This window comes from Notechis scutatus, chromosome Z (genome assembly GCF_049901735.1).
Source record: "Notechis scutatus isolate UNSWTSFEM ecotype Mainland chromosome Z, rNotScu1.2, whole genome shotgun sequence".
Taxonomy (NCBI): Eukaryota; Metazoa; Chordata; class Lepidosauria; order Squamata; family Elapidae; genus Notechis; species Notechis scutatus.
Genome location: NC_142025.1, coordinates 3085144 through 3112644, shown reverse-complemented (window position 1 = coordinate 3112644; position 27501 = coordinate 3085144). Strand labels below are relative to the sequence as shown.

General features: G+C 44.3%; 1 protein-coding gene across 3 annotated transcripts in view; it reads right to left on the bottom strand.

The window, feature by feature from the left end:
• Positions 1 to 343: 343 nt before the first annotated feature.
• Positions 344 to 27501, bottom strand: part of OBSCN (obscurin, cytoskeletal calmodulin and titin-interacting RhoGEF) — a 257509-nt gene continuing 230351 nt past the window's right edge. For all 3 annotated transcript variants that reach the window (XM_087947096.1, XM_087947097.1, XM_087947098.1), the window contains 12 exons: positions 22870 to 25915; positions 22145 to 22267; positions 21363 to 21473; positions 19096 to 19263; positions 18202 to 18324; positions 17610 to 17780; positions 15910 to 15991; positions 12148 to 12387; positions 10955 to 11178; positions 9919 to 9994; positions 4149 to 4298; positions 344 to 2087 (listed from right to left, as the gene is read on the bottom strand). In XM_087947096.1, coding sequence (XP_087803222.1) covers positions 1913 to 2087; positions 4149 to 4298; positions 9919 to 9994; positions 10955 to 11178; positions 12148 to 12387; positions 15910 to 15991; positions 17610 to 17780; positions 18202 to 18324; positions 19096 to 19263; positions 21363 to 21473; positions 22145 to 22267; positions 22870 to 25915 — 4689 coding nt within the window. In that variant the 3' untranslated portion in view covers positions 344 to 1912. The remainder of the gene's footprint in view (positions 2088 to 4148; positions 4299 to 9918; positions 9995 to 10954; positions 11179 to 12147; positions 12388 to 15909; positions 15992 to 17609; positions 17781 to 18201; positions 18325 to 19095; positions 19264 to 21362; positions 21474 to 22144; positions 22268 to 22869; positions 25916 to 27501) is intronic.

Sequence of the window (27501 nt, the reverse complement as noted above, 5' to 3'; positions counted from 1 at the left end):
CGTTGCAGCTTTTCCATGGTCACAGGGTCAAAATTGAGATGCTTGGCTCCTATTTATGACGGTTGCAATGTCACGTGATCCCCTTTTGCAACCTTCTGACAAGCGAAGTCAATGGAGAAGTCAGATTCACTTAACAACCATGTGACTAATTTAACAACGGCAATGATTCACTTAACGGTGAGAACTGAGATTGTAAAATGAGGCAAAATTCACTCAACAATTGTCTCACTTAGTAATGGAGATTTGGGTCTCAATTTTGGTTGTAAGTCGAGGACTCTCTGTAGTACAAAGAACAAGAGTTACCAGCACTAGCAAAAGCTACAATGAACAACTGCAACAAAAGTTTGTTATGATTACAGTATTTATTTACTGGGGCAGATAAATAGTTCTTTTTCATAAATAATTGGAAAATCCAAACGGCAACCCAGCAATTTAATTTTTTTCTGTTCTTCTGGGCTGTTCTTCTTTTCTTTTCTTTTTAAAAAAGTCAATGTGGAGAAGAAAAAATAGTTTACCTATTTGAAAAAAATAAAACCACAGCAAATTGATCACTTTAAACCAGGTGAAGCAATAAGATAAGGATCTCTTGATTGCAAAACTAGGTTCCAATGGTGATAAACAGCCAGACAGCTCATTTTTCACTGCAAAAGAAGCAATTTTGTTTGTTTGTTTGTTTGTTTGGACAGCAACAAACCTCACAGCAGTGGGGTACAGTGGAGGCCCTGTACTTGCTCCCTGATAAGACTATGAAAGATTTTATATGTTTTCTTTTTCTGAAAGAGTTCTGTAATTCTTTGAAAAGAACAGCTGGTGGTAGATTGTCCGAAGGGCTGCATGCAGCATGGCTGGCTGGCATGAGCCACCTCTTTATACCTCAGGAGGAGTGTTGTGTTTGGGAAGATTTTTGCAGGAAGCTGAAAGTGATTGTGATTTGGGTTGAGATTACGGGTGTTCTCAGCATCAAAATGATTTATTGTCCAAGTATTGTTGTGTGTTTTCACCCTAGCATGTTCACATGTGAAAAGCCACAGCTGTAAAGCCACTGAAACTCATCCAACTGTTAATGAAATTTACTCTGATGTTTAACACAAAGTTTTATGTATGTATGTATGTGTGTGTATGTATATATATATATATGCTTCTGTATTGAGTTCGTCGAACGCCGGGGAAGGCGGGGAAATAAAGGCAACGAAAGGAAACTGTTCAATTAATTATTTAACGCCAACATAGAATAATTAAATAATTATTAAAACTAAAATTAATAAAACATTAATAAAACCAATCTAATTTACAGTTATTTCATTAATTTAGTTTTATTAATTTCATTTGGATTAAATAAATTCTTTAATAAATTAAATAATTAACTAACTGAACTAAATTTATTTTAATAGAACTACCTTTAAATAAATTAAAACAAAAACCAAAATTAAATCTAAATCTTTTGTTTTTGGTGAAACGGTTGTAAGTTCGTGGACATTTGCATGCTCAACTGATGGGGAACAATGGAAATATTGTGTGGATTCTTCTTCCCCTCCAGCTTTTGTCAAAGCCTTTAAAAAAATCAGATTCTTCATAAATACTTCCTTTTTTTCTTTCCAAAATAAATAAATAAATAAGCCAGAGATTTCATAAGCTCCTTCTGGGGGTTGCATGCACCTTTAAAATGCTTTTGAAACAGATAATCTTTCGGGCCCAACTTTCACCTTCCCCCATCTGTTAACTATACCACATTGTTGAGGATAGGAGAGGAGCATTGCTATAAAATAAATAAAATGCGTCCATCTGTTGTAACTGGGACCTCTTCTATTCCACAATCATAATAAATGCCTTAACCTGCAAACTTCTGATCTCGTCAATATGCTGCATAAAAATGCTTTGCTTTTTGGAGATTGTGTGAAGGAGGTTTTGTGGACTACACAGCCATCACGCCATACTTTGAACAGAGGAGTGCTCTTTTCCTCTCGCGTTCAGCCACAAAATTTCTCAGCTTGGTGGTAGAGAAGGTCACCGTGGCTTGTTGGTGTTCATCCAAGCCGGTCTCCTGCAGCCACGAAGACTGGAGACACTCTGTGGCTGTTGGCCTTCTCCTGGAAGGAAACAGAACTTTGAGGTTGAAGCCCTATCAGAGAAACCAAGTAGGAAAAAAACCAACATCTTTTTCTTTTTCTTTTTCTTTCCAAAAAGAAAGAAAAGGGGGAGGGGGAGGGGGAGGAGGAGAAGGAGAAGGAGAAGCAGAGATGAATTATCCAGAAGGGGTTCTCCAGATGTGGGATTCAGCTGGTTCAGACAGGTTCAAGCGAACCGGTTGTTAATTTTTTGTGCACTTCAGAAAATGGGTTAATTGCGCCACTGGCTGGCCCCGCCCCCTGTGACCCGCCTGCTCTGCCCCTCCCAGTCACCCCTTATCTTGCCTTGCCATCTTGGAGGCGGCATAGCAGCTTTTGCTCTTTGGTCCCCTCACTTGCTAGCCTTGACCTCGTGGCCCCCGTGGCCCAGCCCACTTACCTGTCTTTGCCCCAGCCTCCCCTGTGGCCCAGCTACCTGCCTGCCTGGTCAGCCTTCCTGGCCTCTTTGCTGGTGTGAGTGGCCCGTAGCCACTGCCTCTTTGTTGGTCCGCACCAAGGTGGCCGGAGGCCCCTCACGCCGGCAAAGAGGAAGCATCTGCCGCCTTGGTTTGGGTTGGCAAAGAGGCAGCACCTGCAGGCTGCTTGCATCAGCAAAGAGGCAGCGGATGGAGGCCGCTCGCGCTGGCAAAGAGGCCTGCACTGCCCCACCTTGCTGTCAGTTCCATCGAGACGGCCGCACCCACTCAGTCGTTAGGAAGAATCAGTGGTTAAATCAGTTGGATCCCACCCCCGGGGTTCTCCATCGTAGACCTTAAACGTAACTTGCGCTTCACCTTACACAGCCACCCCAGCTGGTGATGGGAGCAGAAGAGAGTGAGAACAGAGTTGGAAGGGACCTTGCAGGTCTTCTGGTTCAACTCCTGCTCAAACGGGAGACCCTCTACCATTCCAGACAAGTGGCTGTCCATTCTCTTCTTTAAAACCTCCAGCGTTGGAGCCTTCACAACTTCTGGAGGCAAGGAGTTCCAGCGGTGAATCGTTTTCACTGCCACGAAGTGCCTCCTTGTTTCTGGGCTGCTTCTCTCCCGGATCATCCATCCCCCGTCACTTCTTCTCCTGCTTTTTGGTACTTTGGGGAATAGGTTGACCGCCCCCCTCCCCCCACGACCCTCCCCTCTACTTTGTGGCAGCCCTTCAAATATTGGAGGTTCTTTAAATAACTGTTTTCAGTAACCCTAACTCTTAACAGGTAGTCCTCAATTTACAACCGTTCATTTAATGACAGTTCAACATTATACAAAATGGGACCATTTTTCACACTTAACGACCGTTGCAGCATCCCTGTGGTCACGTGATCAAAATTCAGATGCTTGGCAATCGGTTCATATTTATGACGGTTGCTATGTCCCGGGGTCACGTGATCCCCTTTTGCAACCTTCTGACCATCAAAGTCAATAGCCAGATTCACTTAACAACCATGTGACTAAATTAACTGCAGAGATTCACTTAACAACCATGACAGGAATGCAGATAGCAGGTACTTTTTTGGGGATCTGTCGGAACTTCAAACCTTCACTAATGGTCATGAAGTGAGAACTATCTGTGAGCCCAAACAATCTCTTACGGCCTGATTGCACTTGATTGTTACTCCTAGGTAGTGCTCAACTTACAACAGTTCATTTAGTGACTGTTCAACATTACAAAGGCAATTTAAAAAGTGACTTATGACTATTTTTCACGCTTATGACCATCGCTGCATCCCCAGGGTCATGTGATTTACATTTGGATGCTTGACAACTGACTTACATTTATGACAGTTGCAATGTCCCCTGGGGATCCCCCTCTTGCGACCTTCTGACAAGCAAAGTCAACGGGGAAACCAGATTCACTTAACAACTGTGTAATTTAACAACTGCAGAGATTCACTTAACAATGGTGGCAAGAAAGGCCATCATACAGGGCTCAATTGTGGTCATAAATAGAGGACTACCTGTACTTAGTTGAGATGATCTGGGATAGAAAAAAAAAAGTATCTGCAACATGTGAAAGAGCAACCCTTGAGGAGCAAACAGGTCTTCTCACCAGGGATTCAAGGAAAGCGTGCTTTGGAGGAAGTTGATGGCTCCTCCCGAAAGGCCAGCGTAGCATTTGTTGAGTCGTATTTTGTCTCGCTTGACCAGCCTTCCGAAGTCACAGGCACCCTCGGAGCTGATGGGATATTCAGCACTCAGCCTGGAAAGGGGAGAGGAAGGAAGAGTTTCGGTTTGGCCAACAGGACACAGTAGTATTTGTAGCTCGGAATTCAAACGTGGGGTCCCTGGTGCTCTCTGAGCTTGGCTATTTTCTCGCAGTCATTTCATGATCCAACAATGCAACATCATCGGTAGTTGAAGAAAGGGGAGGTGGCAGAGAGGAGGAGGGGAGAGAGGGAGGGGGAGGAAGGAGGAGGAGGAGGAAGAGGAGGAGGAGGAAGACTGTGGGCTGTTCTTGGTGCTCTCTGAGCTTGGTTGTTGTCTTGCAGATATTTTATGACCTTTACAAGGTAACACGGTCAGTGCTAGAAGGGCATGGGAAAGACATCTCATGGCCCAAATAGGTAATATAATCAAGTTTGAGGGAGTATGAGTCTGCTCCCTTTTTATATAGAGTTGCTTTTTCCTTGTTTCTCTGGTGTTAATCCCGGCTTATCTGGGTTTCTCTTTCTATGGAGTCCTCAGTGCTGTCTGAACTTGGTTGTTTCCTTGCGGACAGTCCCTTCTCACACTAATGATGTCGCCTGGGTGGGTTATGAAACGCCTGCAAGAAAATAACCAAAAAAACCTCAACCTCAACCCCAGCCTTCTCCACTGTCACTTCCTGTGGTTGACCTTGCATTCATAATGGCCTCTTTGTTTTAGGTCTTCATCTCTCTCATGTTTGACTTGGGACATTCAACCAAAATTCTCTCCCCTCCTATCCCAAAGGGTGAGGAAAATGGGGACCGCCTCACAGGGAGGTGTTAGCAAAAACCACAGCGGATTGACAGCAGTTCAAGGCCTGGAGGACAGGGAGGTGCTCACATCATCCTGAAATCCCCAACGGAGACTGTGATGATCCTACACACCCCTGGTCATCTGATTTCACCTGAAATGTAACAAAATCACACACTTCTCACCTGCCTCTGGTTTGAGAGGGACAGTCAGGACGTTAAAGGATAAGTGGAGACAGTCTCATGCGTAACTTGGCTTATAACAGTTTGTTTAGTGAACGTTCACAATTACAACAGCACTGAAAAAAGGGACTTCTAACTGTTTTTTTCACCCGGCCTCTGCAACATCCCCACGGTCACATGATCAAAATTTGGATGCTTGGCAACTGGCTTGTATTTATGACAGTTGCTGTGTCCCGGAGTCACGTGATCCCCTTTTGTGACCTTCTGACAAGGAAAATCAATGGGGAAAGCGGATTCACTTAACAACCATGTTACTAACTTAACAACTGCAACAATTCACCTAAAAACTGTGCCAAGAAAACTTACCAAAATGGGACAAAACTCACATAACAAATGTCTCACTTAGCAACATAAATTTTGGGCACAATTGTGGCTATGAGTTGAGGACTACCTATAGAGTATTTTGGGGCCTAGTGGAGGTCTCGCTTTGGCCTTCTATGCCCAACTCTTCCTTTGAAGTCAAGCTCTGCTTTTTTTGCCAGCTGTCTGAAACTCTTCACAGGTTTTTCCAAAAGGCAACTGGACTTCCTTGGTTTAGGAAAACGTTTCGCTTCTTATCTAAGAAGCGTCTTCAGTTCTTTGGTTTCCTCAAATCTTCACTGAAGAAGCTTCTTGGATTACTTCTTGGAATACTCACCTCCAATGACCTAAGTGCTAGAGCCCACTGTAACTACATAGCCAAAAAGGCATTAAGAGTTGTTAACCTAATCCTACGTAGCTTTTTCTCTGGTAATATCACACTACTAACCCGAGCATACAAAACATTTGCTAGACCAATACTCGAATACAGCTCATCAGTCTGGAACCCACATTACGTATCTGATATTAGCACAGTTGAGAAAGTCCAGAAATATTTCACAAGAAGAGTTCTCCACTCCTTTTCTTATATGTATCCATGTATTCATAACTATGTTTTTACTTATACCTATTGTAAGCAATTGACAAACCAAATAAATAAATAACCATGACCTTGGATGGTTGAAAATCTCATTAAGAGGCTCTTCAAGGTTGATTTGATGGGGTCTCCTGCCAGCTCATCTGTTCGCAAATGATACCACCGTATTGGGTCTCATTACAGGTGGAGGGAGGGGAAACAGTGCACAGGGGGGAGGTTCAACAATTATCCTCACGGTGCCTAGAAAACAACCTGCACCTGAACATCAGCAAGGCAAAGGAGATGGTGCTAGACTTCTGGAAGAAGAGGGAGGAACCCGCCCCACTTTACATCGAGTTGGGCTGGAAAATCAACACAACCCAGGTGGCAGAAAGGCCCAACAGAGACTCCATTTCCTGAGGGTCTTGCAAAAGAATAAAGTGGAACAGCAACGGATGGCCTCCTTTTACAGGTCCGCAATAGAAAGCGTCCTCACATACTGCATGACGGTGGTGGTATGCTGGCTTGACAAGCGCGGATAGAAAGACATTACAGAGGATGGTGAGCACAGCACAAAACTTTGTGGGCTGTTCCCTGATACCACTAGGTGACCTTGCTGTGGCTCACTGCCTTAGGAGAGCGAGGAAAATCCTCAGGGACGACTCACCACCTGGTCAGCCCTGCTTCACTCTCCTACCATCGAGAAGGAGATAGAGAAGCATAGCCAGACGCACCAAGAGGCTGAAGAACAGTTTCTACCCGTGGGCTGTCAGGCTCCTGAATGCGAAATTATTTCGTGTCAACATAGTATAGATAGACTTGCGGGGCCGGTGCTTTGTGCAACAAGGTCACACAGTGTAGTAAGATTAGGTCTGGGTTAGAGACCTCCGTCCCCACTGTGAGTTGTGTTAGGGGGTGGGGTGCACAAAGGGAGGCTCAGCCAATCTCATTGGACACATGTTGTACTCTGACCACAGGTCGATTTGATTTCATTTCTTCATGTCTTTGACCAATTATCTTTGTCCTTCTTGGATCCTTACCTGCTTTGCCTCTAACATTAGCTCACTTTTCAGTTCATACAGGTAGTCCTCGAGTTACAACAGTTCATTTAGTAACCATTCAAAGTTACAACAGCACTAAAAAAAATGTGACTTATGATTATTTTTCACAGTTACGACCTTTGTAGCCTCCCCATAATCATGTGATAAAAATTCACACGCTCAGCAGCTGGATCATACTTATGACGGTCGCAGTGTCCCGGGGGGGGGGGTCATGCGATCATCTTTTGCGACTTTCTGAGAAGCAAAGTCAATGGGGAAACCAGATTCACTTTAACAGCCGTGTTACTAACTTAACAATTGCAGTGATTCACTTTACAACTGTGGCAAGAAAGGTTGTAAAATGGGGCGACATTCACGTAACAGATTTCTCACTTAACAGCAGAAGTTTTGGGCTCCATTGTGGTCATAAGTGGAGGACTACCTGCATTTGATTTGCCAGCAACATGGGCACTCACAAAGCACAGAGTTAGTAAACCCTCAGCCCACTTGAGATCCAAATGAATAGAGCAGAACCACGATCTACTAGCAACTTGTCCTCTTTTATTACTTGGGGGTCTTACTCTCTGCCTACTCCCTGATGAAGCAAAATCATCTGGTGTGAATTTGATCTGGTATGCGAGACTTCTTGGGAAGCATCTGGGTGGCCTCTGGGTGGCCCTGAAAACTGAATCGGGCCTGCCTGATTCTGTCTCAAAACCTTTCTTACAAGAAAGCCCGTCGTGAAGATATCAGACTAGAAACTGGGAGAAAAGGACTTCTAGTCCCACCTTTGGCACGAAAAGCAGCTTGGCACCTTTGGGCCAATCACCAGGAGATGAAGAGTTCTAGTCCTGCTTCAGGCATGAAAGTTGTCTGGGTGACTTTGGGCCAATCACCAGGAAGCAGTGAGTTCTAGTCCCACCTTAGGCACGAAAGCCAGCTGGGTGACTTTCCAATCCCTCCCTCACAGGGTTATTGTGGGGGGAAATAGGAGGAGAAATAGGAGGAGAAAAGTGTATTGGATATGTTCGTTGCTGCTAGAGTTATTTGTAAAAATAACAGTGAGGTACAAATAATAAAATGAAATGAAAGAAAATAAAAGCAAAATGAAATAAAAAAATAAGATTAAAAAAAATAAAATAGAGCAGCATTCACTGCCACTTTCCAGAAAGGATCGCTATGAAGGCTTTGATGATAATACCTAATTAAAAGTCATGCCCACGCAGTTGCATTTCTCCAGATAAGGATGTTTCAAAAATCAAATTGGTAAGGAGAACAGAGGCATCCTATAATTATGAGTTTCTTCTGCCTCTGCCTGCTTTTGCCTAACGTTGTGGGTTAATTTATTTATTCACAAATTTGTAGTCTGCTTTTTACAGACACACGAGATGGCATGTTGTGTGGCATTCTCTAGCCCTATTTTCCCCCCTTATAAAAGCCCCAGAAGTGGCAATCCCAAGTCACCCAAACAGGCCTTAAGGTTTTAATTGATTGGTTGATTGATTTGATTTGATTTGATTTGTCAATCGCTTACAAGGTAATAGAAATAAGTATAAACATGAGTAAGAGTACAGGAAATAGGTACGAATCAATGGGGACAATAGGACAGGGACGGTAGGCACAACGGTGCACGCCCCTTACAGACCTCTTAGGAATGGGGTGGGGTCAATAGTGGCTAGTTTGAGGTTAAAGGAGGGGGGGTTAGGAACTGGAACCTGCAAGTCCCCCATTCCTATTTGAAGACCTCCCCCCACCAGATAATCAGGCCGAGAGAAGGGGGAATGGCCCCAAGTCCACCCAGAAGCTTCTTTGGCTAATGCAAGATAGAACCTTGGTCTCTCCCCTCTTATTCACAGCATCTTCTCCACTCTACTACCCCACTAGAGATTTGGGGAAAAGACACTGGTTTATACATAAAAAAGCTTTGCACGTTCTCTGTAAAGATGACAGAACACAGTTCAGACAGATCTGCCTTTTATAACTCTAGCCTAGGCAATTCTGCTGGATTTGGGACCTCAGTGGAGGGCGCCCACTTGAAAAATGATTTTGTGTGTGTGTGAGAGAGGGGCGGGGAGGAGAGGGAGAGAGAGAGGCGGGGCGGGGGAGAGACTTCTGGTTAATTTTGGACTCCTGGACTACAGTTTTCTGGGCAAGATTTTTTCGTAAGTTATTTGCCTTTGCCTGCTTCCTAGAGATGAAAGAAAGTGGCTAGCTCAAGATCACACAGTTGGTTTCATATCTGAGGTGTCCCTGTCTCCTGGTGATTGGCCCAAAATCACCCGGCCAGCTTTCATGGCAGAACTAGAATTCACTATCTCCTGGGGATTGTCTCAAGGTCTAAGGTGGGACTAGAATTCTTTGGTGAACTGGCCCAAAATTATCCAGCTGCCTTTCGTGCCTAAGGTGGGAACAGAACTGACTGGGTCCTGATGATTGGCCCAAAGTCTCCCAGCCTGCTTTCACGCCTAAGGCAAGACCAGAACTCCCCTTGTGTTTAACCCTAGGCCACCCAGCTGGCTTTCATGGCTAAGGTGGACTTGAATCCACGTTCTCTTGCTTTCTGGCCTGGTGCCTTAAGCACTAAGCGAAACCAGCCTTCAATGCTCACATCCACTGTACATCCCACCTAATGATATGAGGGATTCTGCCCTCTGCAGAAGATCGGAGCAGAGGGCTTCTACTTTGAAGGTGCTGTGATTCTGTCAACAGAAGCTGAGGTCAACTTACATGATAAAAGCTGTCACGCCAATCGCCCAGATGTCTGTCTGTGGGACGGCTCCCTTCTCCGATAGGAGTTCTGAAGCTAAAAATACACACGCGTGTTAGGAAAGTGTCCCGCCATAAGATCCAGGTGCTTCGGATTCAGAGAGATTTGCAGAATTAAATTTTCTGACCTATAAATTGGTTTTGTTTGTTTGTTTTCCACATTTCTGAATTGCCCATCTACCCCAAAGAGGATCTCCCTGCCTCCCCCCCCCCCCTCTCTCTGTATGTGTGTGTTTGTGTATATATAAATGTAGATTTCTTAGTGCTCTCTGAGCTTGGTAGAATTCTTGCAGACGTTTCATCACCAAGTAGGTAACACCATCAGTGCTATGAGTGGGGCTTGCTATTTGTATTTATTTCTTCTTGGTAATTCCCTGATTAGGTTGTTGTTTACTATTTAATTGTTTCTCAGACAAACAGTCAAAAAAAATAAAGAACAGCCAAAACAGGGAACCACCAAGAACGCACGCTCCAACACTGCCAGGGGAAACCTCTAGTAAAGGAGAAAAAGGGAACAACTCTTCCCCCCTCACTTTTGGCACTGATGATGTTCCCTAGTGGGGTCATGAAACATCTGCAAGGAAACCATCAAGCTCAGAGAACATCAAGGACCCCACAGCTCAATCCTGCTCCATAAATATTCTCTTTTATAACTGTCTGTCTGTCTGTCTGTCTGTCTCTATCCATCCATCCACCCATTTATCTATCTACTCTTTCTGTCATCTATCTATGTAAATGTGCATCTTCTATAAATATGAAACCAGTTCTATAGCTGAACAGGCCAGGTGCAGCAAAAAGCTACAAGTTCAAATCTTGCCACCTGAAGATCCCAGATAGCAGGAGATCTAGAGGTCAGGAGGCCTTAGTTTTTAACAACCATTTTTTCCTTATCAAGAAAAGTTCTGGCCTACGCTGAACAAGAGGAACTGAAGAATGCCCTATTTTCTTTTATCCATGGTGCCGAATTCCCACAGCTCGGATTTCCTGGCTCACTCACCCATGGTTTCTACGTAGTCCGTGCATCCATCCACAGTTAGGATTTGATCTGGTGTATAGAACCGGGCGTTGCCAAAGTCTAGAAGTTTCAACAGGTTGGGCTCCACAATCACCATGTTTTCAGACCGCAGATCCAGATGCACGATGTCCTGATTGTGAAGATACTCGACGGCGCTGAGAATCTGCCACAGGTAATCCCTGACCTGCACCTCTGAATACGAAGACCTGGGAAAGAGAAGACGGTGAAAACAAAAACGGGGGTCAGGGATTCCCCAAAAGTTCGACTCAGTCCAGCGATGTCAAGAAAATCAGCCTACATGGATACGGTCAGGTGCAGGCAGTCAGAATCAGGCCAACATTTCAACTGCTAAGTGAGACAGTCATTAAGTGAGTTTGGCCCCATTTTACAACCTTTCTTGCCACAGACCTTAAGTGAATCACAGCAGTTATTAAGTGAATAGCAGGGGGGTTAAACAGATCCAGCTTCCCCAATGAATTTGATTGTCAGATGAGCGGAAAAGGGGATCATGTGACCCCGGGACACTGCAACTGCCATAAGTACATGCCAGTTGCCAAGCCTCTGAATTGTGAGCATGTGACCGGGGGTGGGGCTGCAACTGCTGTAAGTGTGGAAAACGGTCACAAGTCACTTTTTTCAGTGCTGTTGTAACTTTGAAGGGTCACTGAACAAATGCCTGTAATTCATCCAGAACTATGGTGTGTAGGATCATCAGGGTACTGGTGGTCCTTGACTTACGACCACACTAGGGAACAGGATTTCTTTTTTGCTAAGCAAAGCAACAGTTCCTGGTCCCTATTGCGGTGATAATAACCCTTTGAAGGAGTTGCTCCCGATTTATTTTACCTTTTTAGCCATGGTTGTAAAGTGAATCTCTACAGTTGTTAAGTGAATCTCTACAGTTGTTAAGTGAAACATGGTCATTAAGTGAATCAGCTTCCCCCCATTAACTTTGCTGGTTCAAGCCAACTGCGAAGGTCACAAATGATGATAATTTGTTGTAATTCCATGTCGGTTGCCAAGCATTCTGATTTTGATGAGGAATGTCGCAATGGTCATAAGTGCAAGGACCGTCCAAAGTCCATCCCCCCGCTTTTCAAAAGGTTGTTAAATGAATGTTCGCAAATTGAGGACCACCTGCAGTTGGTCAACTAGAAAGAAATGTTCCTGCTTACCTCCCAGCTAAGGCATGAAGCAGCTCAGGCCCCACGCAGAGTTCGACAATCAGCACAAGGTGGCGTGGACTCACGTAGGCGCCCTGCAGCTGCCCTATGTTGGTGTGGTGCAGTTTCCTTAGGATCTGGTATTCCTGTAGGATGTTGTCTTTCTCTTCCGGCTGATACGGGATGATTTTGGCAGCCAAGGGATTTCCGCTGAATTTTTCTCGGCATTGTTTGATGATACTGAAACGGCCCCTGAAGAAAGAGAACCCAAACATCACGGGAGGCTTTCAAAAATAAACCGGACAACCTTTTGACCAGGATGGTACAAGATCTCCTGCTCAGGCAGGAGCGGTTGGGCTAGATGGCCTCCGAGGTCCCTTCTAACCCAATGATTCTATGAGGTCTTTCACTTCTAAAATTCTGAAAGTGTCTTGGGATGAAATGGGATTATTTCTTCCGAGGAAATTGGGATTACTACTGCAGGTGGAGAAAAAGGTGCCAAATATAACACCACTACAAGGAAGTCCTCGACTTACAACCATTCATTTAGTGACCAGTTACAACAGCACTGAAAAAAAGTGACTTATGGCCTTTTTTTCCAAATTTATGACATCTCAGCACCCCCCTGGTCACATGATCAAAATTTGGATGCTTGGCCACCAGTTCATATTTACGACGGTCTCAGTGTCCCGGGGGTCCAAGCAAAGTCAATGGGGGGGGGGGAAGCCAGGTTCGCTTAATGACCATGTTACTATCTTAACTATGGTGATTCACTTCACACCTCTGGCAGGAAAAGTTGTAAAACAAAGCAAAATTCACTTAACAACCGTCTTGCTTAGGAATAGAAATGATGAGCTCAATTGTGGTTGTAAGTCGAGGACTACCTGTTATTGTGTGAGCAAAATTGGCTACTGAAATCTTTCTGGGTGCAGTTCAAGACCCTGGTTTCCACCTTTAAAGCCCTAACATGGTTTGGGGCTGGGTTACCTGTGGGGAAGCCAGTTTCCCAAAGTCTCCACCTGTTGAATTGGATCCAGCAAGTTGACCAGGGTACAGATGCTGTTCAGCCAAAGAACGATGCTTGTCGGAGATTTGAAGTCCCCAGCTTACGACCAGAATTAATCCCAAGCTTTCTGTTGCTCAACCAGACAGTTATTAAGTGAATTTTGCTCCATTTTAACACCTTTCCTGCCAACATGGTTAAGCGAACCACTGTAGTTACACGGTTGTTAAGCGAATCTGGCTTCCCCCATTGACTTTGGGGATCATGTGACCCCAGGACACAACAATGGTCATAAGTACGTGCCAGTTGCCAAGCAGCTGGATTTTGATCACGTGACCACAGAGATGCTGCAACAGTTGTAAGTGTGAAAAACATAAGTCTCTTTTTTCTGTGTCATTGCAACTTAGAATGGTCACTAAACAAATGGCTGTAAATCAAGGATTGCCTGTCGATAACTGAAGCTTCAGGACTGATCTGATTCTTTCCTTAACGTCTTTCTCTCACCTGTTGCATAAATGGTTACTCATCTGTTGTGCAGAATTTCAAAGTTTTGTTTCTGGGTGTTCACTTCCAGCCTAGCCCAGATGTGCAGCTGTTATTAAAAGTGCTTTCAGCTGCAACACTCATTCCCTGGAAAAAGTTTAGGAAGTTTCTATTTTATTGCCTCACCCTTTCCCACATTATTGGTGGCCAATGGGCTTCTGCCAAACATACAAGTGCTGCATTCCTTTCTGTGTTTTGGAAAATAACTTTCTTGCTTTGAGTGCTAGGCGCACACACACTTAGAACTACAACACAAATTATCCTAGAAATTGTGTTAAATGTTTGAATTGGTTGCCATTTTCTTTTGAAACCCTTCCCGATTCATTTGTTGCATGGCCTATATCTATAGTAATATCTATCAGTCTATCTTCTGTATTTCTATTCTTCTCTCATTTCTTTCTCTATCTTCTGTCTCTGTCTGCATATCTATCCATCATCTCTATCTCCCCATCTCTCTATCTTTCTCTCTCACACTCATCTCTCTCACACTCATCTATCTATCTATCTATCTATCTATCTATCTATCTATCTATCTATCTATCTATCTATCTATCTATCTATCTATCTATCTATCTATCTATCTATCGACCTATCCTATCATCTATCTATCTATCTATCTATCTATCTATCTATCTATCTATCTATCTATCTATCTATCTATCTATCTATCTATCAATCACACACTCTCTCTCATTATCTCTCTCTCCCTCTCTCTTTCCTCTAGTCTTACTAGTTCTCTACAATATCTGTCTGTCTCTATCTATCTATCTATCTATCTATCTATCTATCTATCTATCTATCTATCTATCTATCAATCAATCACACACTCTCTCTCATTATCTCTCTCTCCCTCTCTCTTTCCTCTAGTCTTACTAGTTCTCTACAATATCTGTCTGTCTCTATCTATCTATCTATCTATCTATCTATCTATCTATCTATCTATCTATCTATCTATCTATCTATCTATCTATCTAATTAATGTACAATTCCCTTAAAAAAAATTCTCCTTCTTTGCTCTGCAAACTGTTTCCTTTTCAGCCAAACCAGCTCTCTTCCTCTTAAGCTTGAAGAGTTCACAAGATGGAAAAACAGTGTAAAAAAAAAAAAAACCCCCAGCATTCCATCATTTGTTTAATTTGCAAGCAGAAAGATCAAATAACCCCACCAGAGTTCCCAGTATTTCACTCTCTGTTTATTCTCTGGGAACATCAACTAGCCAGCCAGATCAATCAACCAAAGGTCAGACCTTGGAAAGAAGGGCTGGGGTTGCCTCCTTTATATCAAATTATTGCTGCAACATATCTGAGAAGAGTTGCACTGAGGATCTTAAAGGGACATTTCAGAAAGATTTGTTGTTGATAAGCACCCAGAGTCACTGAGAATGGGTGGGCAGCCTTATAAATTTTAGGAAGGAAGGAAGGAAGGAAGGAAGGAAGGAAGGAAGGAAGGAAGGAAAAGGGAGGGAGGAAAAAAGAAAGGGAGGGAGGGAGGGAGGGAGGGAGGGAAGAAAGAAAGAAAGAAAGAAAGAAAGAAAGAAAGAAAGAAAGAAAGAAAGAAAGAAAGAAAGAAAGAAAGAAAGAAAGAAAGAGGGAGGGAGGGAGGGAGGGAGGGAGGGAGGGAGGGAAGGAAGGAAGGAAGGAAAAGGGAGGGAGGAAAAAGAAAGGGAGGGAGGGAGGGAAGAAAGAAAGAAAGAAAGAAAGAAAGAAAAGAAAGAAAGAAAGAAAGAAAGAAAGAAAGAAAGAAAGAAAGAAAGAAAGAAAAAAGAAAGAAAGAAAGAAAGAAAGAAAGAGGGAGGGAGGGAGGGAAGGAAGGAAGGAAGGAAGGAACAGTACAGGTAGTCCTTGACTTACAACAGTTTGTTTAGTGACTGTTCAATGTTAAAACGGCACTGAAAAAGTGACATGACCATTTTTCACTTTTACAGTGAAGTTGCAGCCTCCCCAGAGTCATGTGATCAAAATTCAGCTGCTTGACAACTGACTCATATTTATGACGGTCGCAGTGTCCCAGGGTAATGTGATCCCCTTTTGTGACCTTCTGACAAGCGAGGAGCCAGATTCACTTAACAACCGTGTGACTAGCTTAACAACTGCAAGGATTCAACTTAATAATTTTGGCAAGAAAGGTCGTAAAAATGAGTCTCAGCTCCCTTAACAAAGATCCCCTTAGCAGCAGAAATTCTGGGCTCGATTGTGGTCATAGGTGGAGGACCACCTGGACAGGCGTACCTTTTAATCTCAGTCTGAAAAGCGTAGGTCTGGTGGGTTGGCGGTGCTGCCATCCTGTCCTCTTCTTCCTGAGCTTGAAATGCTGAAAGAGGGCGGGAGGAAGGGACAAATTCTAAATTAAAACATGGTTATCACACATGGCAGATAAAAGTGCTCTTAACACAACGCCAACCCTTCTTGAGGCTAAACTTAGTTTCCCAGCGGGGAGGGGTCCCCGGAGTCTCCATCACACACAACAGTCCCGAATTTATTGCAGCCATTGTTCTTAACCCCGATCCTTCTGCATTGATTGTTCTGGCTTTGGTTTACATGGGTAGTCCTCAGTTTACAACTGTTCATTTACAGACCGTTCGAAGTTACAATGGCCCTAAAAAGGGGGGGACCTTTGACCACTTTTCACACTTATGACCATTGCAGCATGCCCATGATGATCAAAATTCAGACCTTTGGGAGCTGACTGATATTTATGACCTTTGCAGTGTCCCTGGGATCACGTGATCCCCTTTGGCCACCTTCTGCCAAGCAAAGTCAATGGGGAATCCGGATTCACTTAACAGCCATGTTGATTTCCCTAATGATTGATGATTCACTTAATGACCATAGCTATCCAATCAGATAGGTCATGTGATGAGCCCCTTTACGACTGTTACATCTTACAACCAAAGCGGGCAGTCTCTATTGCAGCTGTAAGTTGAGTACCACTGACTTATATTCAATGCAATTAGTCCTTGAGTTACAACCAATTGTTTAGTGACCCCTCAAAGTTACAACGGCACTGAGAAAAGGGACTTAAAACCTGTCCTTGCACTTACAACTAAAGCAACATTATCCATAGTCACGTCAAAATTCAGGTGTTCGGCAGGTGGCGTGAATTTAGAACAGCTGCAGCATCCTGGGACCATGCGAGCCAACTTCCAACAAGCAACAACAATGAGAGAAACTGGATTTGCTTCACAACCGCATACCACTGAACAATAATAGCCATTCACTTTGGAACCACGTGAAGGGGGGTGGGAGGAAGAGGAGGAGGACTGCGGGCTCTTTGGTGCTCTCTGAGTTTGGCTGTTTTCATGACCCAGCTAGGTAACCCTCAAGGCTAAAGGGAGGAGGGTTGTGGGGAGGAGAAGGAGGAGGAGCTCTCAGAATGGGTTGTTTGCTTGCAGATGTTCCATTCATTCCCTGAGGATGTGATCCAGTTTGTCAACGAGTTGAACTACAAACTCAGAGAGCAGCAAGCCTCACACAGAAAGAAAAACCCAGGTGAACGCGGATTAACACCAGACAAACAATGAAGCAGTAAGCATTACCCCAGGGGGTAGGATTCTACCGGTTCAGCCCGGTTCTATAGAACGGGTAGCTCCAAAGGGCAGCTCGTCAGCAGGAGGGTGAATATTTGCCGGAGCTGGTAATGTGTTAATAGTGCGCAAAGCGCGCACTCACCAAACCCGTTGTCATGCCGGTAGGATCCCGCCCCCTAATCAAGGAATTACCAAGGGGGGAAACACACCCTCCCAGCAACAGTGCCAAGATAAGCAGCTGTAACTATAAAGGGAGCAAAGCCTACACTCCCTAACACTGATTGCGTTACCTAGTTGGATGGTGAAAAGTCTGCAGGAAGACCACCAAATTCAGACAGCACGAAGGACCCCTCGTTTCAACCCCGAGCTACAAATATTCTCTCCTGTTGAGGAAACGAATACCTGCTTGATCTTCTTCACCAATTTTCACTTTGGGAGTTGGGTAGCTGTATGGACCCACGCCGGCTGGGCTTACGCAGGCAATGCGAAAGGAGTAGACCAAACCCCGAGGAAGATGTTCAACTGTGTAACAGCAATCTGGGATGTCACCGGCCAGGGTTTTCCACTCTCCATCTTGGCAAAGAAACAAAAGGAAGGAAGAAAAAGATTAATATATAACATTAAATTAATAAAAAAAGATTAATAAAGTAGGAAGGGGATGAGTTCTAGTCGCGTTTCAGGCAAGAAAGCCAGCCGGGTGACTTTGGGCCAATCGCCCTCCATTGCTCTCCACGGTAGTTTCTTCGCCTCCCTTAAAGATGCAGGCGATACAGTTAGTCCTCAACTTACTCAATCGTTTAGTGACTATTCAAAGTTACAATGGCATTGAAAAAAACTACTCAACTAGTTTTCACACTTGCAACCTTTGCAGCATTGAAAGAAAAGCAAGGAAGGCCATAAAACGGGGGAAAACGTGTCTCGCTGAACCACAGAGAGTTTGGGCTCCATTATGGTGATACGTTGAAGGACCACCCGTAAAAGAGAAGCTGCTTACCATCCTTCTTGCACAGAACAGTGTAAGTCACTGGGTTGTTGAGTTCCACCGCTTCCCAGGCCAGCTGTACGCCATCTTCAAGAACTTCAAGGATATCAGGGGCAGGTATGTTTGAAGGTGCCTCTGAGGCAGAATAGAAAACCATCATTCATCCCAATGTCGGCGTGTATGATTTTGAAAACACACTGGAAAGCAACTTGAAGCATCGTGAAACATCATTTTCAGCTCAGCTGCACCTCACTCACAAACTCTGGGGGCTGATCTCATCAGGAGAAACACCCATTAATTCCAGTTGCAATGTCTTTTATTTAAAATCATGTTTTTCATTGCCTAAGAAACATGATGTTGATGGAAGATATTATTGTAGTTTAGGACTGATTGACCCAACTAGGTAACATCTTCAGTGATAGAAGGGGATGGGGTTACAGGGGAGGAGGAGGAGGAGGAGGAAACAGACCAACAGATAATAGAAATAACTGATGGATAGAAAGACAGACGGACGGATAGATGATAGAGATAGACACAGATAGATACAGACGTGAATTTAGATGAATGGAAAGAGAAAGAGGTGGAGAACGATAGATGTATGAATGGACAGAGTATAAACAGATAATTAAACAAACATAAGACAGAACTGGTAGAAAAGAAACACGACACCATAACAGAGCCAGAGGGAGGGCGATTTGGGAGAAAGCTGATGGAGGGAAATGCCCCTTAATCCTGAGGCAAAGACTGCCTTAAGTTTTGGGGAGGTTTTTAAGGGTAAGATGCTTTCAGGCAGCACAAGGAGAGATATTTTTCCTTCCCACAATCTCTACATTCCCATTTTTGGACCCACAATTTCTGAGCCTTTTTGGATCCCAGGATGCAAGGGGGAAGAAAACCATATTTTACCTGCTTTCCTTATGGTGCAGAAGGTGGAAACAGCACCGTGGGAACTGGTAGCCTTGCAGCTGTAGACGCCAAAGTCCGCCATCGTAGCTGACAACACGGTTAAAATCTGGAACCGTTTTAGAGTTGAAGAAATCAGGATCCGATCCGTGCTGCAAATTGCTGCTCCATCTAAAAGGCGATAAAAAGAAAGTTGCCAGGAATTTGGCTACCACCTAAAATTGAAGGTCAATCTCTTTGAAATGCCTGGAATCAGGAGTCCCACAAATTATATAGGTAGTCCTCAACTTATGGCCACAACGGGGACCAAAGACTCTCTTGCTAAGTGAGGCCATTAAGTGAGCCATGCCCTATTTCATGACCTTTTTTTCTTGCTCCGGTTGTTAAGTGAATTGCAGAAGTTGTTAAGTGAATCACATGGTCATTAAAGGAATCCGGCATCACCGATTGACTTTACTTGTCGGAGACCGGTGGGAAGGTCACGAATGGTGATCACATGACCCTAGGATGCTGCAACTGTTGCAAATACATGATGGTGGCCAACTGCCCGAATTTTGATCATGTGACCGTGGGGATGCTACAATAGTTGTAAGTGTGAGGACCAGTCATCACTTTTTTCAATGCTGTTGTAACTTTGAACTTCGTTCCTTTCTTCTTCCCCCCTTTTTCCTTCCTTCCCTCTTTCCTCTTTTCCCTCCCTCCCTCCTTTTCTTCCTTCCTCCCTCCCTCCCTCCCTCCTCTTTTTCTTCCTCCCTCCCTCCCCTTTTCCTTTCCTTCCTTCCTTCCTTCCTCCCTCCATCTCCCTCCTTTTTCTTCCTCCCTCCCTCCCCTTTTCCTTTCCTTCCTTCCTTCCTTCCTCCCTCCCCTTTTTCTTCCTCCCTCCCTCCCCTTTTCCTTTCCTTTCCTTCCTTCCTTCCTTCCTTCCTTCCTTCCTTCCTTCCTTCCTTCCTTCCTTCCTTCCTTCCTTCCTATTCCTGGTTGCTAAATGAATGACTTTTAGTCATGGACTACTTATATAATGTATATAGCTTGGAAATATCACTGGACAAAAGAGGAATTCTGGGGAATAAAAGGACTAGAGAGGAGGTACACCTGTGACATTCTTCCTCAAGACCTTAAACCAAATGCATCTTTTCTCAGGATCGAAGGGAGCTTGCATAGGGCTGCGACCCAACCCTGGGTGAACATACTGCTGGCTTTGAGAAGCTGCAAAATGCTGTTTGAGCATCCTTGCGTGCGCCAAAGCGCCCCTTTTGTGTGTGATCCAAAGCACCCCACAGCCCTCAAAACCCCAGAAAGCTTTAAAGCAAGCAGGCAAATCCAGTTGAAAGCAAAATGTCACCAGTTCAACCGCGGAGCAGTTACTAGCACTGATGATATGACCTAGTTTGAAATGTCTGGAAGAAAAACAACCCAGCTCAGGGAGCACCAAGGACCCCACAGTCTTCCTCCCCCCTCCCCCCCCCCTGCAAACCCCCCTCTTTTCTGTTACTCATGATATTCCTTAGTTTGGTAACAAAACGCCTGCAAGTAAAACCACCAAGCTGAAGGAGCTTCAAAAACCCCAGGTGGGAAAAATTGGAAGAATGAGAAAATACCATCGCAGGAAGAAATTATTAAGAAAATATTGGAATGTGCTGAGATGAGTAGATTGACATTTGAAATTAGAGAGCAAGAGGATAAACAATTTTATGAAATTTGGGATCTTTTCTATCAATGGTTGGATGATAAAATACAATAATAGAATATTTAGAATGTTAGACAGCAAGGAATATCTTTATTTTTTCTTTTTCTTTTGTTATTTGACATCATATCTATAAAGTGTTTTTAGGATAGATCTGGTATGATTATATGATTTGTTATAGAATAAACTATTCAAAGTATTGTTATCTCATAAAATATGAATGATTAAAACTATAGTCAAATGATTTTCTAATAGCGATATTTGGATGTATAAGTTTGGATTGACAATATGAGCTATTATGTAATATAACTGTAATTTGAGACTACGAAATGAATGCACAAAACTGATGAACCAACCGACACACTGTATGTACATAAGAGAGTTGATGTTTTTATGTCTTGTTTGTTTTGTTTGTTTGTAAAAAATCAATAAAGTTGTTTTCAAAAAAAAAAAACCAGGTTACGTTCTTGTCAACCTGTGGGAAGGGATTTGAACAAGGAGCCAGCCAGGAGGTGAACAGGGATCTGCCGTAGGAAGGGGAGGTTCTGGTCAACCTGCCCACCCCTGATATCAGCAGCTACGGTACCTTTGGACCATTCTATGCCAGAGAAGGAATGGGAGGAGGTCCGGCAGGAGAGGGTCAGCGATTGTCCGATGGCAACTGTCTGGTCAGTGAGCTCTTCTGTGAAGTAAGGTCCTGGAAAGGAGAACGGAGAGTTTTGCATCATGGGCTTGTGTGTGATTAAATCTGATGTGTCTCGATTCTGGAAATATACTGATTTTGCCTCTGGGGGAATCATCCATCCCACTACTGGCCAAGCCCAATTGAAGACAGAAAGCGCAACTGGACTTTCCGAACAAGTGTCAAAAATTAGGAATGGAGTCCAGAAGTATGAGAACCAAAAGAGGAAATTTCCGGCCCCTTTTTTAGAAGTTGTAGCTAGACTCCTGTAATATTTGCTACATGGGGCGGCCCTTGAAGACTTCAGGACTACTTCTGGAGAAAAATGCAGCGGACCATGGATTTTTTTGGGGGGGTTGGTTTTATTATTGCCATTCCTTCCTTCCTTCCTTCCTTTCCTTTTCTTTCCTTACTCCTCCCCTCCCTCCCTCCCTCCCTTCCTTTCTTTCTTCCTTTCCTTCCTTCTGGTTTCCTTTTCCTTCCTTCCTATTTCCCCTCCCTCCTTCCCAAATATTGATTTATTATTCAGTGCATTTCTAAAACAAAGACCCCCCCCCAATGTTGGGCATTAATGGTTAAAAATAAATGCAGAATGCAGAGATCGAACTCAGGACCCCAATCAACCCTCCCTCCTCCACTCCAGCCTCCCAACTTTCCTTCCGTTCCCCCTCCCCTGGTTGCTATACCTTTGTGCTTAGTCTTGAGGCTGGGCAGGGTGAATGCTGAGAACATCCTTTTCTTTTTGGAGGTTGGGGAAGGCTCTGTCAGAGAGGTCCTCTCAGCTTGCTCACTTTTGACTTCCTCAGAGGCTAGAAAATAGAGGACCACCCAAAAGGTCAGGGATGGGGCAGCCAGGAGATCTGAAGATCCATTCTCTTTTGCAGAAGTTCTCCAAACTTAGCAACTTCGAGGCTTATGAACTTCAATTTCCCAGAATTCCTCAGCCCGTCATACTGGCTGGGGAATTCTAAGTTCACAAGTCTTAAAATTACAAATTTTGGAGACTGCTGCTCTTTTGTACCCCTCTTAACCAGGATGTCCTTCAGAAATATCCAGAAGTACCTTTTAGAAGCTGGATTGAGACCAGAATTGGTAGCTATCTGTCAACCCTTTGAGGAGGATCTTGAAACAGATCCCACAAAGATTCCAGAAATGCCACTTCATTGTTGTAGGATGTGACAATATACTCTTAAAAGCATCCCAGGTGATCCCTCTATCCAGAATCCAGCCAGGTTACTTTGAGGTTCTCCTTCACCATTTCTACATTTGACATGTAAATATATTTCCCCTACTACTGAGTTACGGCTTGGCCTATCCTAACATCCATTTCTACACCCAGAATATCTCTACTTTGGTAACGATCCTGAGGGCTTTTCTTTGGCTCATGTCAGCCAAGGAGGATAATCATTACCTGTTCTGGTGTCTTCACTGGAAAGTTTTCGGGTCAACATCTTTGAGAACTGAGCTACGGATGCCTTCATCCTCTTCCCCAGACTGAGTTCCACCTGCTCCATGGATTGAGAGCGGACCACGGGCTTGAAAAGTCCTAAGGCACTCTGGAGAGAACTCTTCCTCTTTGAATCTGATGGGAGATCATACTGGGACCCCGTCGGTAGATCACCTTCGGAGTCAGACCTTTTTCCTATCCGTGGTGCTATGGCTGGTTCAGGACCTATCTCCGTTTTGAGGGCATCTGTTTCCTTTTGTCCAGAAGGTTCCTTGAGGTCCGCCTCAGGCAATTTATCCTCCCTGAGACATATTTTTTTCTCCTGCGGAGAAGGGAGTTTGAATCCAGGTGGCCTTTTGGTGGGCAAATTTTCAGGAGCTTTCCTGAAACTCAGGAACTCAAATGGAGAATAGACAATGTCATAGAGTTCATGAAGGTTGAGGAAAGCTGGTTCCACCTCCGTGATATCAAATTTGGAGGTTTTGCTGTCGGGACGAGGCATCTCCGAGAGATCCTGGATCTGCACAAGGGCAATTTCATACATTTGGATCCTTCCTGTATAATCCAAGCCTTCATAAGAAGAAGACATCCTGGCTTTCTTGTTCAGGTAAGACTGGAGACTGAAATAGTCTTCTTCTCCAGGATAGATAATATCGGCTTCTGAAGGATCTGCTAGGCCAATGCCTCCTTCTCTCTTGCCTCTGCGCACTAGATACCTACTTTTCGGTCTCACCGCTTGGCCAGGTGACTTTTGATGGAGCATCTCCTCTTGGGAGATCGATTGGTAAGCCATCTTCTCCGCTAAGTTTTCCAGAACATGAGCCTCTGAGTCATCGTAAAGTCTCTGCTCGTGGCTTCTGCCTTCTCCAATGGAATATGGTCTTTTTATTTGAGTTATGGAGACTTTTTTTCCAGAAGTTGCAAAAGGTCTCGTTTTCGCTTGAGAATAGCCCGCCACAGCAGGTGTTTGGCCCTTGAGGGCCTCACCAGGGGCAGATGGCAGGTGGTGGTAGAGCTCATACTTTTCAGCTTCAGAGAAAGACATCAGATCTGCTTGGGTTTGAGGAGTTCGCTGAACCTCTCTGAGAAGAGATTCTCTTTCTGGGTAAGCAGAGGACTTTGGAAGTGAGGCTACCTGGGTTTCTCCATGAAGCATGGGTACCGAGGCAGACCCTGGTCGGGAAGATGCTTGCCTCAGAGCAGCAGCGCCTCTTGGGCTAGTAGGAGATGGTCTTCTGTAAGGAGGAAACTCTCGTTGTGATTGGTGCTGGCTTCCTCCCAGAGCAACCATCTCTGGATGAGCAGGAGCTTCACTTTTTGCAACAGGTAGCTTCCTTTCCAGATGTGCCACGGGCAATTGATGTAAAGGTTTTTGCCTTGCACTCTCAGAGATGGAAGGTGTAGCCATTTTTGCTTGAGGGATGTCCAACTTCTCCAGATCTTTCTTCTCTAACATGGCTGACTTGGTCAAGTGGGATCCTGAGAGCTTCTGGGATGTACTTTGCTGTTCCTCGAGGACAGAGGAGGCGGAACTCTTGTCTGGAGCACCAGCAAGCTGCTTCTCAGTCTGAGCATGAGTGATGTGAAAGGGAACAGCTTTCAGGAGACGAAGACTTTCTCCTTGTTGACGTTGATGTCCTTCAACACTCTTGGGAGAAGTTGGGGTTGTCTCACGGGATGGTTTTTTCTCCTTGCTATCCCAAGACACCAAATTTGGGGTCTCTGATGGTGGCACTCTCAAACCAGAGGCTTCCCCTTGTGGAAAAATGGTTCGTCCATCCCTGTAAGGAAAAGACATGGATATCTGCTCCTCCTCGATGTCACTTTTTGAAGCCAACCCTAAAGCAAAACCAGATTGCTGAGCTTCTAGAATCTGATCTTCTCTGCCTTGAGGAGATATTCCCACTAAATGTGGCACGTTCGTTTTCTGCGGTAAATCTTCCACTTTTTCAGAGCCCCGTGCCAAAATCAAGGTCTTCTTGTCCTGCTGAAGGCCCAACTTGGATCTTTCCTTGTCATCCAGTGGGGCTAACTTTGGGTATTCTTCAGAAAAACCTTCCCTAGCTTTGGCTGCTGACATTTTTTCGTCCCTCAGATGAGCTCCTTCTGCTGGGCCACCCTGCAGCATGGCGTCCAGGTCTTCTTCTGCAATCTCCTGTTCCTCAGCGAAGCTCCCAGCTCTTATTCTGTAGTCATCCAAAGAACGGCTCCTGGCCGATACCTGGAAAGTCACTTTGGGCGATTTCTGAGCAGTATCAAAAGAAGCCGATTTGGTGATTAGGGGTCCATAACTTCCTTCTCGTTCCTTCCCCAATTCTGCATCCGCCAATGCTCCTCCTTCTCTCCCAAGTTCAAACTGTTCTAGCAAGGGTTCCCGCAGGCCGGTTAAAGCGGACTTTGAATATCCAGCTTTCCTGTAAGACCTCTTAGCTCTTTCTAACTGTTTCCTTTGCCCTTTTCCTGGTGAGGAAGGAAAATAGGTCAGATTTTCCGATGGGTGGCTGTAAAAAGTACTTTTGATGACACTATGTCTCGGGACACAACCTGGAGACCGTTCTATCCTTCCTTCTTCTGGAGGCAACAATCCAGTTTGATCTTGCAATGAAGCCAACTCAAACAATGTTCTTCCATGGGCGTCACCCTCGGAGATTTCTCGTTCTCGGACAGGATGTCCATCCAACTGTCCCTTCGCTGAAGGCTCCTTCAACCTTCTGGTTTTGACGGGTGGCATGGAGCCTTCAGGAAGTTTGAACTCATCTTCAAATACTTCATCATCTCGATCGTTTGATCTTTCCGGCACAGATAGACGAACCTCCGGAATGGGTCCGAAAGGTTTTTTTCCAGAGGACACCAAAATTTCGTTGTCTGAAGATGACCCACTGGTGCTGGAGGAACTGCTCTCTTCGACCAGTTGCCGGGAGACGCCAAGTGAGGTGTTCTTGTGATGCTTTTCCAGAATTTCTGGGATTGGTCTCATCACAAGCAACGACTTGTAGCTCATAAGAGATCGCTGGACATGAAAGGGATATTAAAACAATGGAAAAGAGAAAACTGAGGCCAGCCCAAACACAATATGATAGAACCTAGAATCATGGGGTGGGAAGGGACCTGGGAGGTCATCTAGTCCAATCCCCTACTCAAGAGAGAGACCTTATACCATTCCAGACAAATGGCTCTCCAATCTATTGATGATGCATCCCCACATGCTGCAACTATATCATCATGGTCAAAATGATGATTTTACTTCAAGTAGTTTTGCAAAAAAAAAATCTGCAAGATACGTAGTTGTTGACTTACAACTATTCATTTAGTGACCATTTGGCATTACGACAGTCCTGAAAAAGGTGACTTATGACCATTTTTCACACTTATAACCGTTGCAGCATTCCCATGGTCCCTTGATCCAAATTCAGACACTTGGGCAACTGACTCATATTTATGACGGTCGCAGTGTCCCGGGGTCATGTGATCCCCTTTTGTGGCTTTCTGACAAGCAAAGTCAATGGGGAAGCCAGATTCACTTAACAACCGTGTTACTAACTTAACAACGACAGTGATTATTTAGCCTCTGTGGCCACAATGATCATAGAGTTGGGCAAAACTCACTTAACTGTCTCGCTTAGCAACATAAATTTTGGGCTCAATTGTGGTCATAAGTTGAGGATTTTCTGTACTCTTACATTTCTTTATAAAGTCACTGTGAATCAGGAGTTAATAGGAAACCCCATTTAATTTTTGCAATCTATTTTTGAGAGTTGTTTCATGTGTTAAAAAAAGATGTAATTTTCAAAGATGGCTAGCAGATACAGATAATCCTCGACTTACGATCATTTGTTTAGGGTTTCAAAGTTACAGCAGCACTGAAAAAAATTATTTGTGGCCGGTTTTCACACCTATAGCTGATGCAGGTCACATGATCCAAATTCGGGCGCTTGGCAACTGACTCATCTTTATGACCGTTTCAGTGTCCTGGGGTCACATGATCCCCGTTTTGTGACCTCTGACAAGCAAAGTCAATTGGGAAGCCAGATTCCCTTCACAACTGTGTAACTAACTTAACAACTGCAGTGATTCACTTAACAACTGTGGCAAGGAAATTCGCAAAATGGGGCAGAACTCACATCACAAGTGTCTGTCTTAGCAATGGAAGTTTTGATCGTAAGTCGAGGACTACTTATATTAACGAGAAGGGCAGTAGAGAAATCCAATCATAAAAACAAATAAATAGCAACTCTTTAGAAGCCACGCTTCTCAGCCTTAGCAATATTAAAGATATCTGGACTTCAACCCACCCAGAATTCTGCAGTCAACCATGCTGGCTGGGGAATTCTGGGAGTTGAAGTCCACATGTCTTAAAGTGGCCAAAGTTGAGAAATGCAGCCTTGGGACCTGCTGTTCATACAGGAACATGGGACAAGGAACCTTGGAACCCTATTTAAGCCATTTAAATATGCATTTAAAATCTAAGTTATTCTCTTCCCAAGTTTGCCAAGAATAAACAGCAGAGTCTATCTGTATTGGATATATTCAGTCTCTAAAATAAAAATTGTAAACGTGCATAACAATGCATATGATGGATCCCAGAACACCGACACT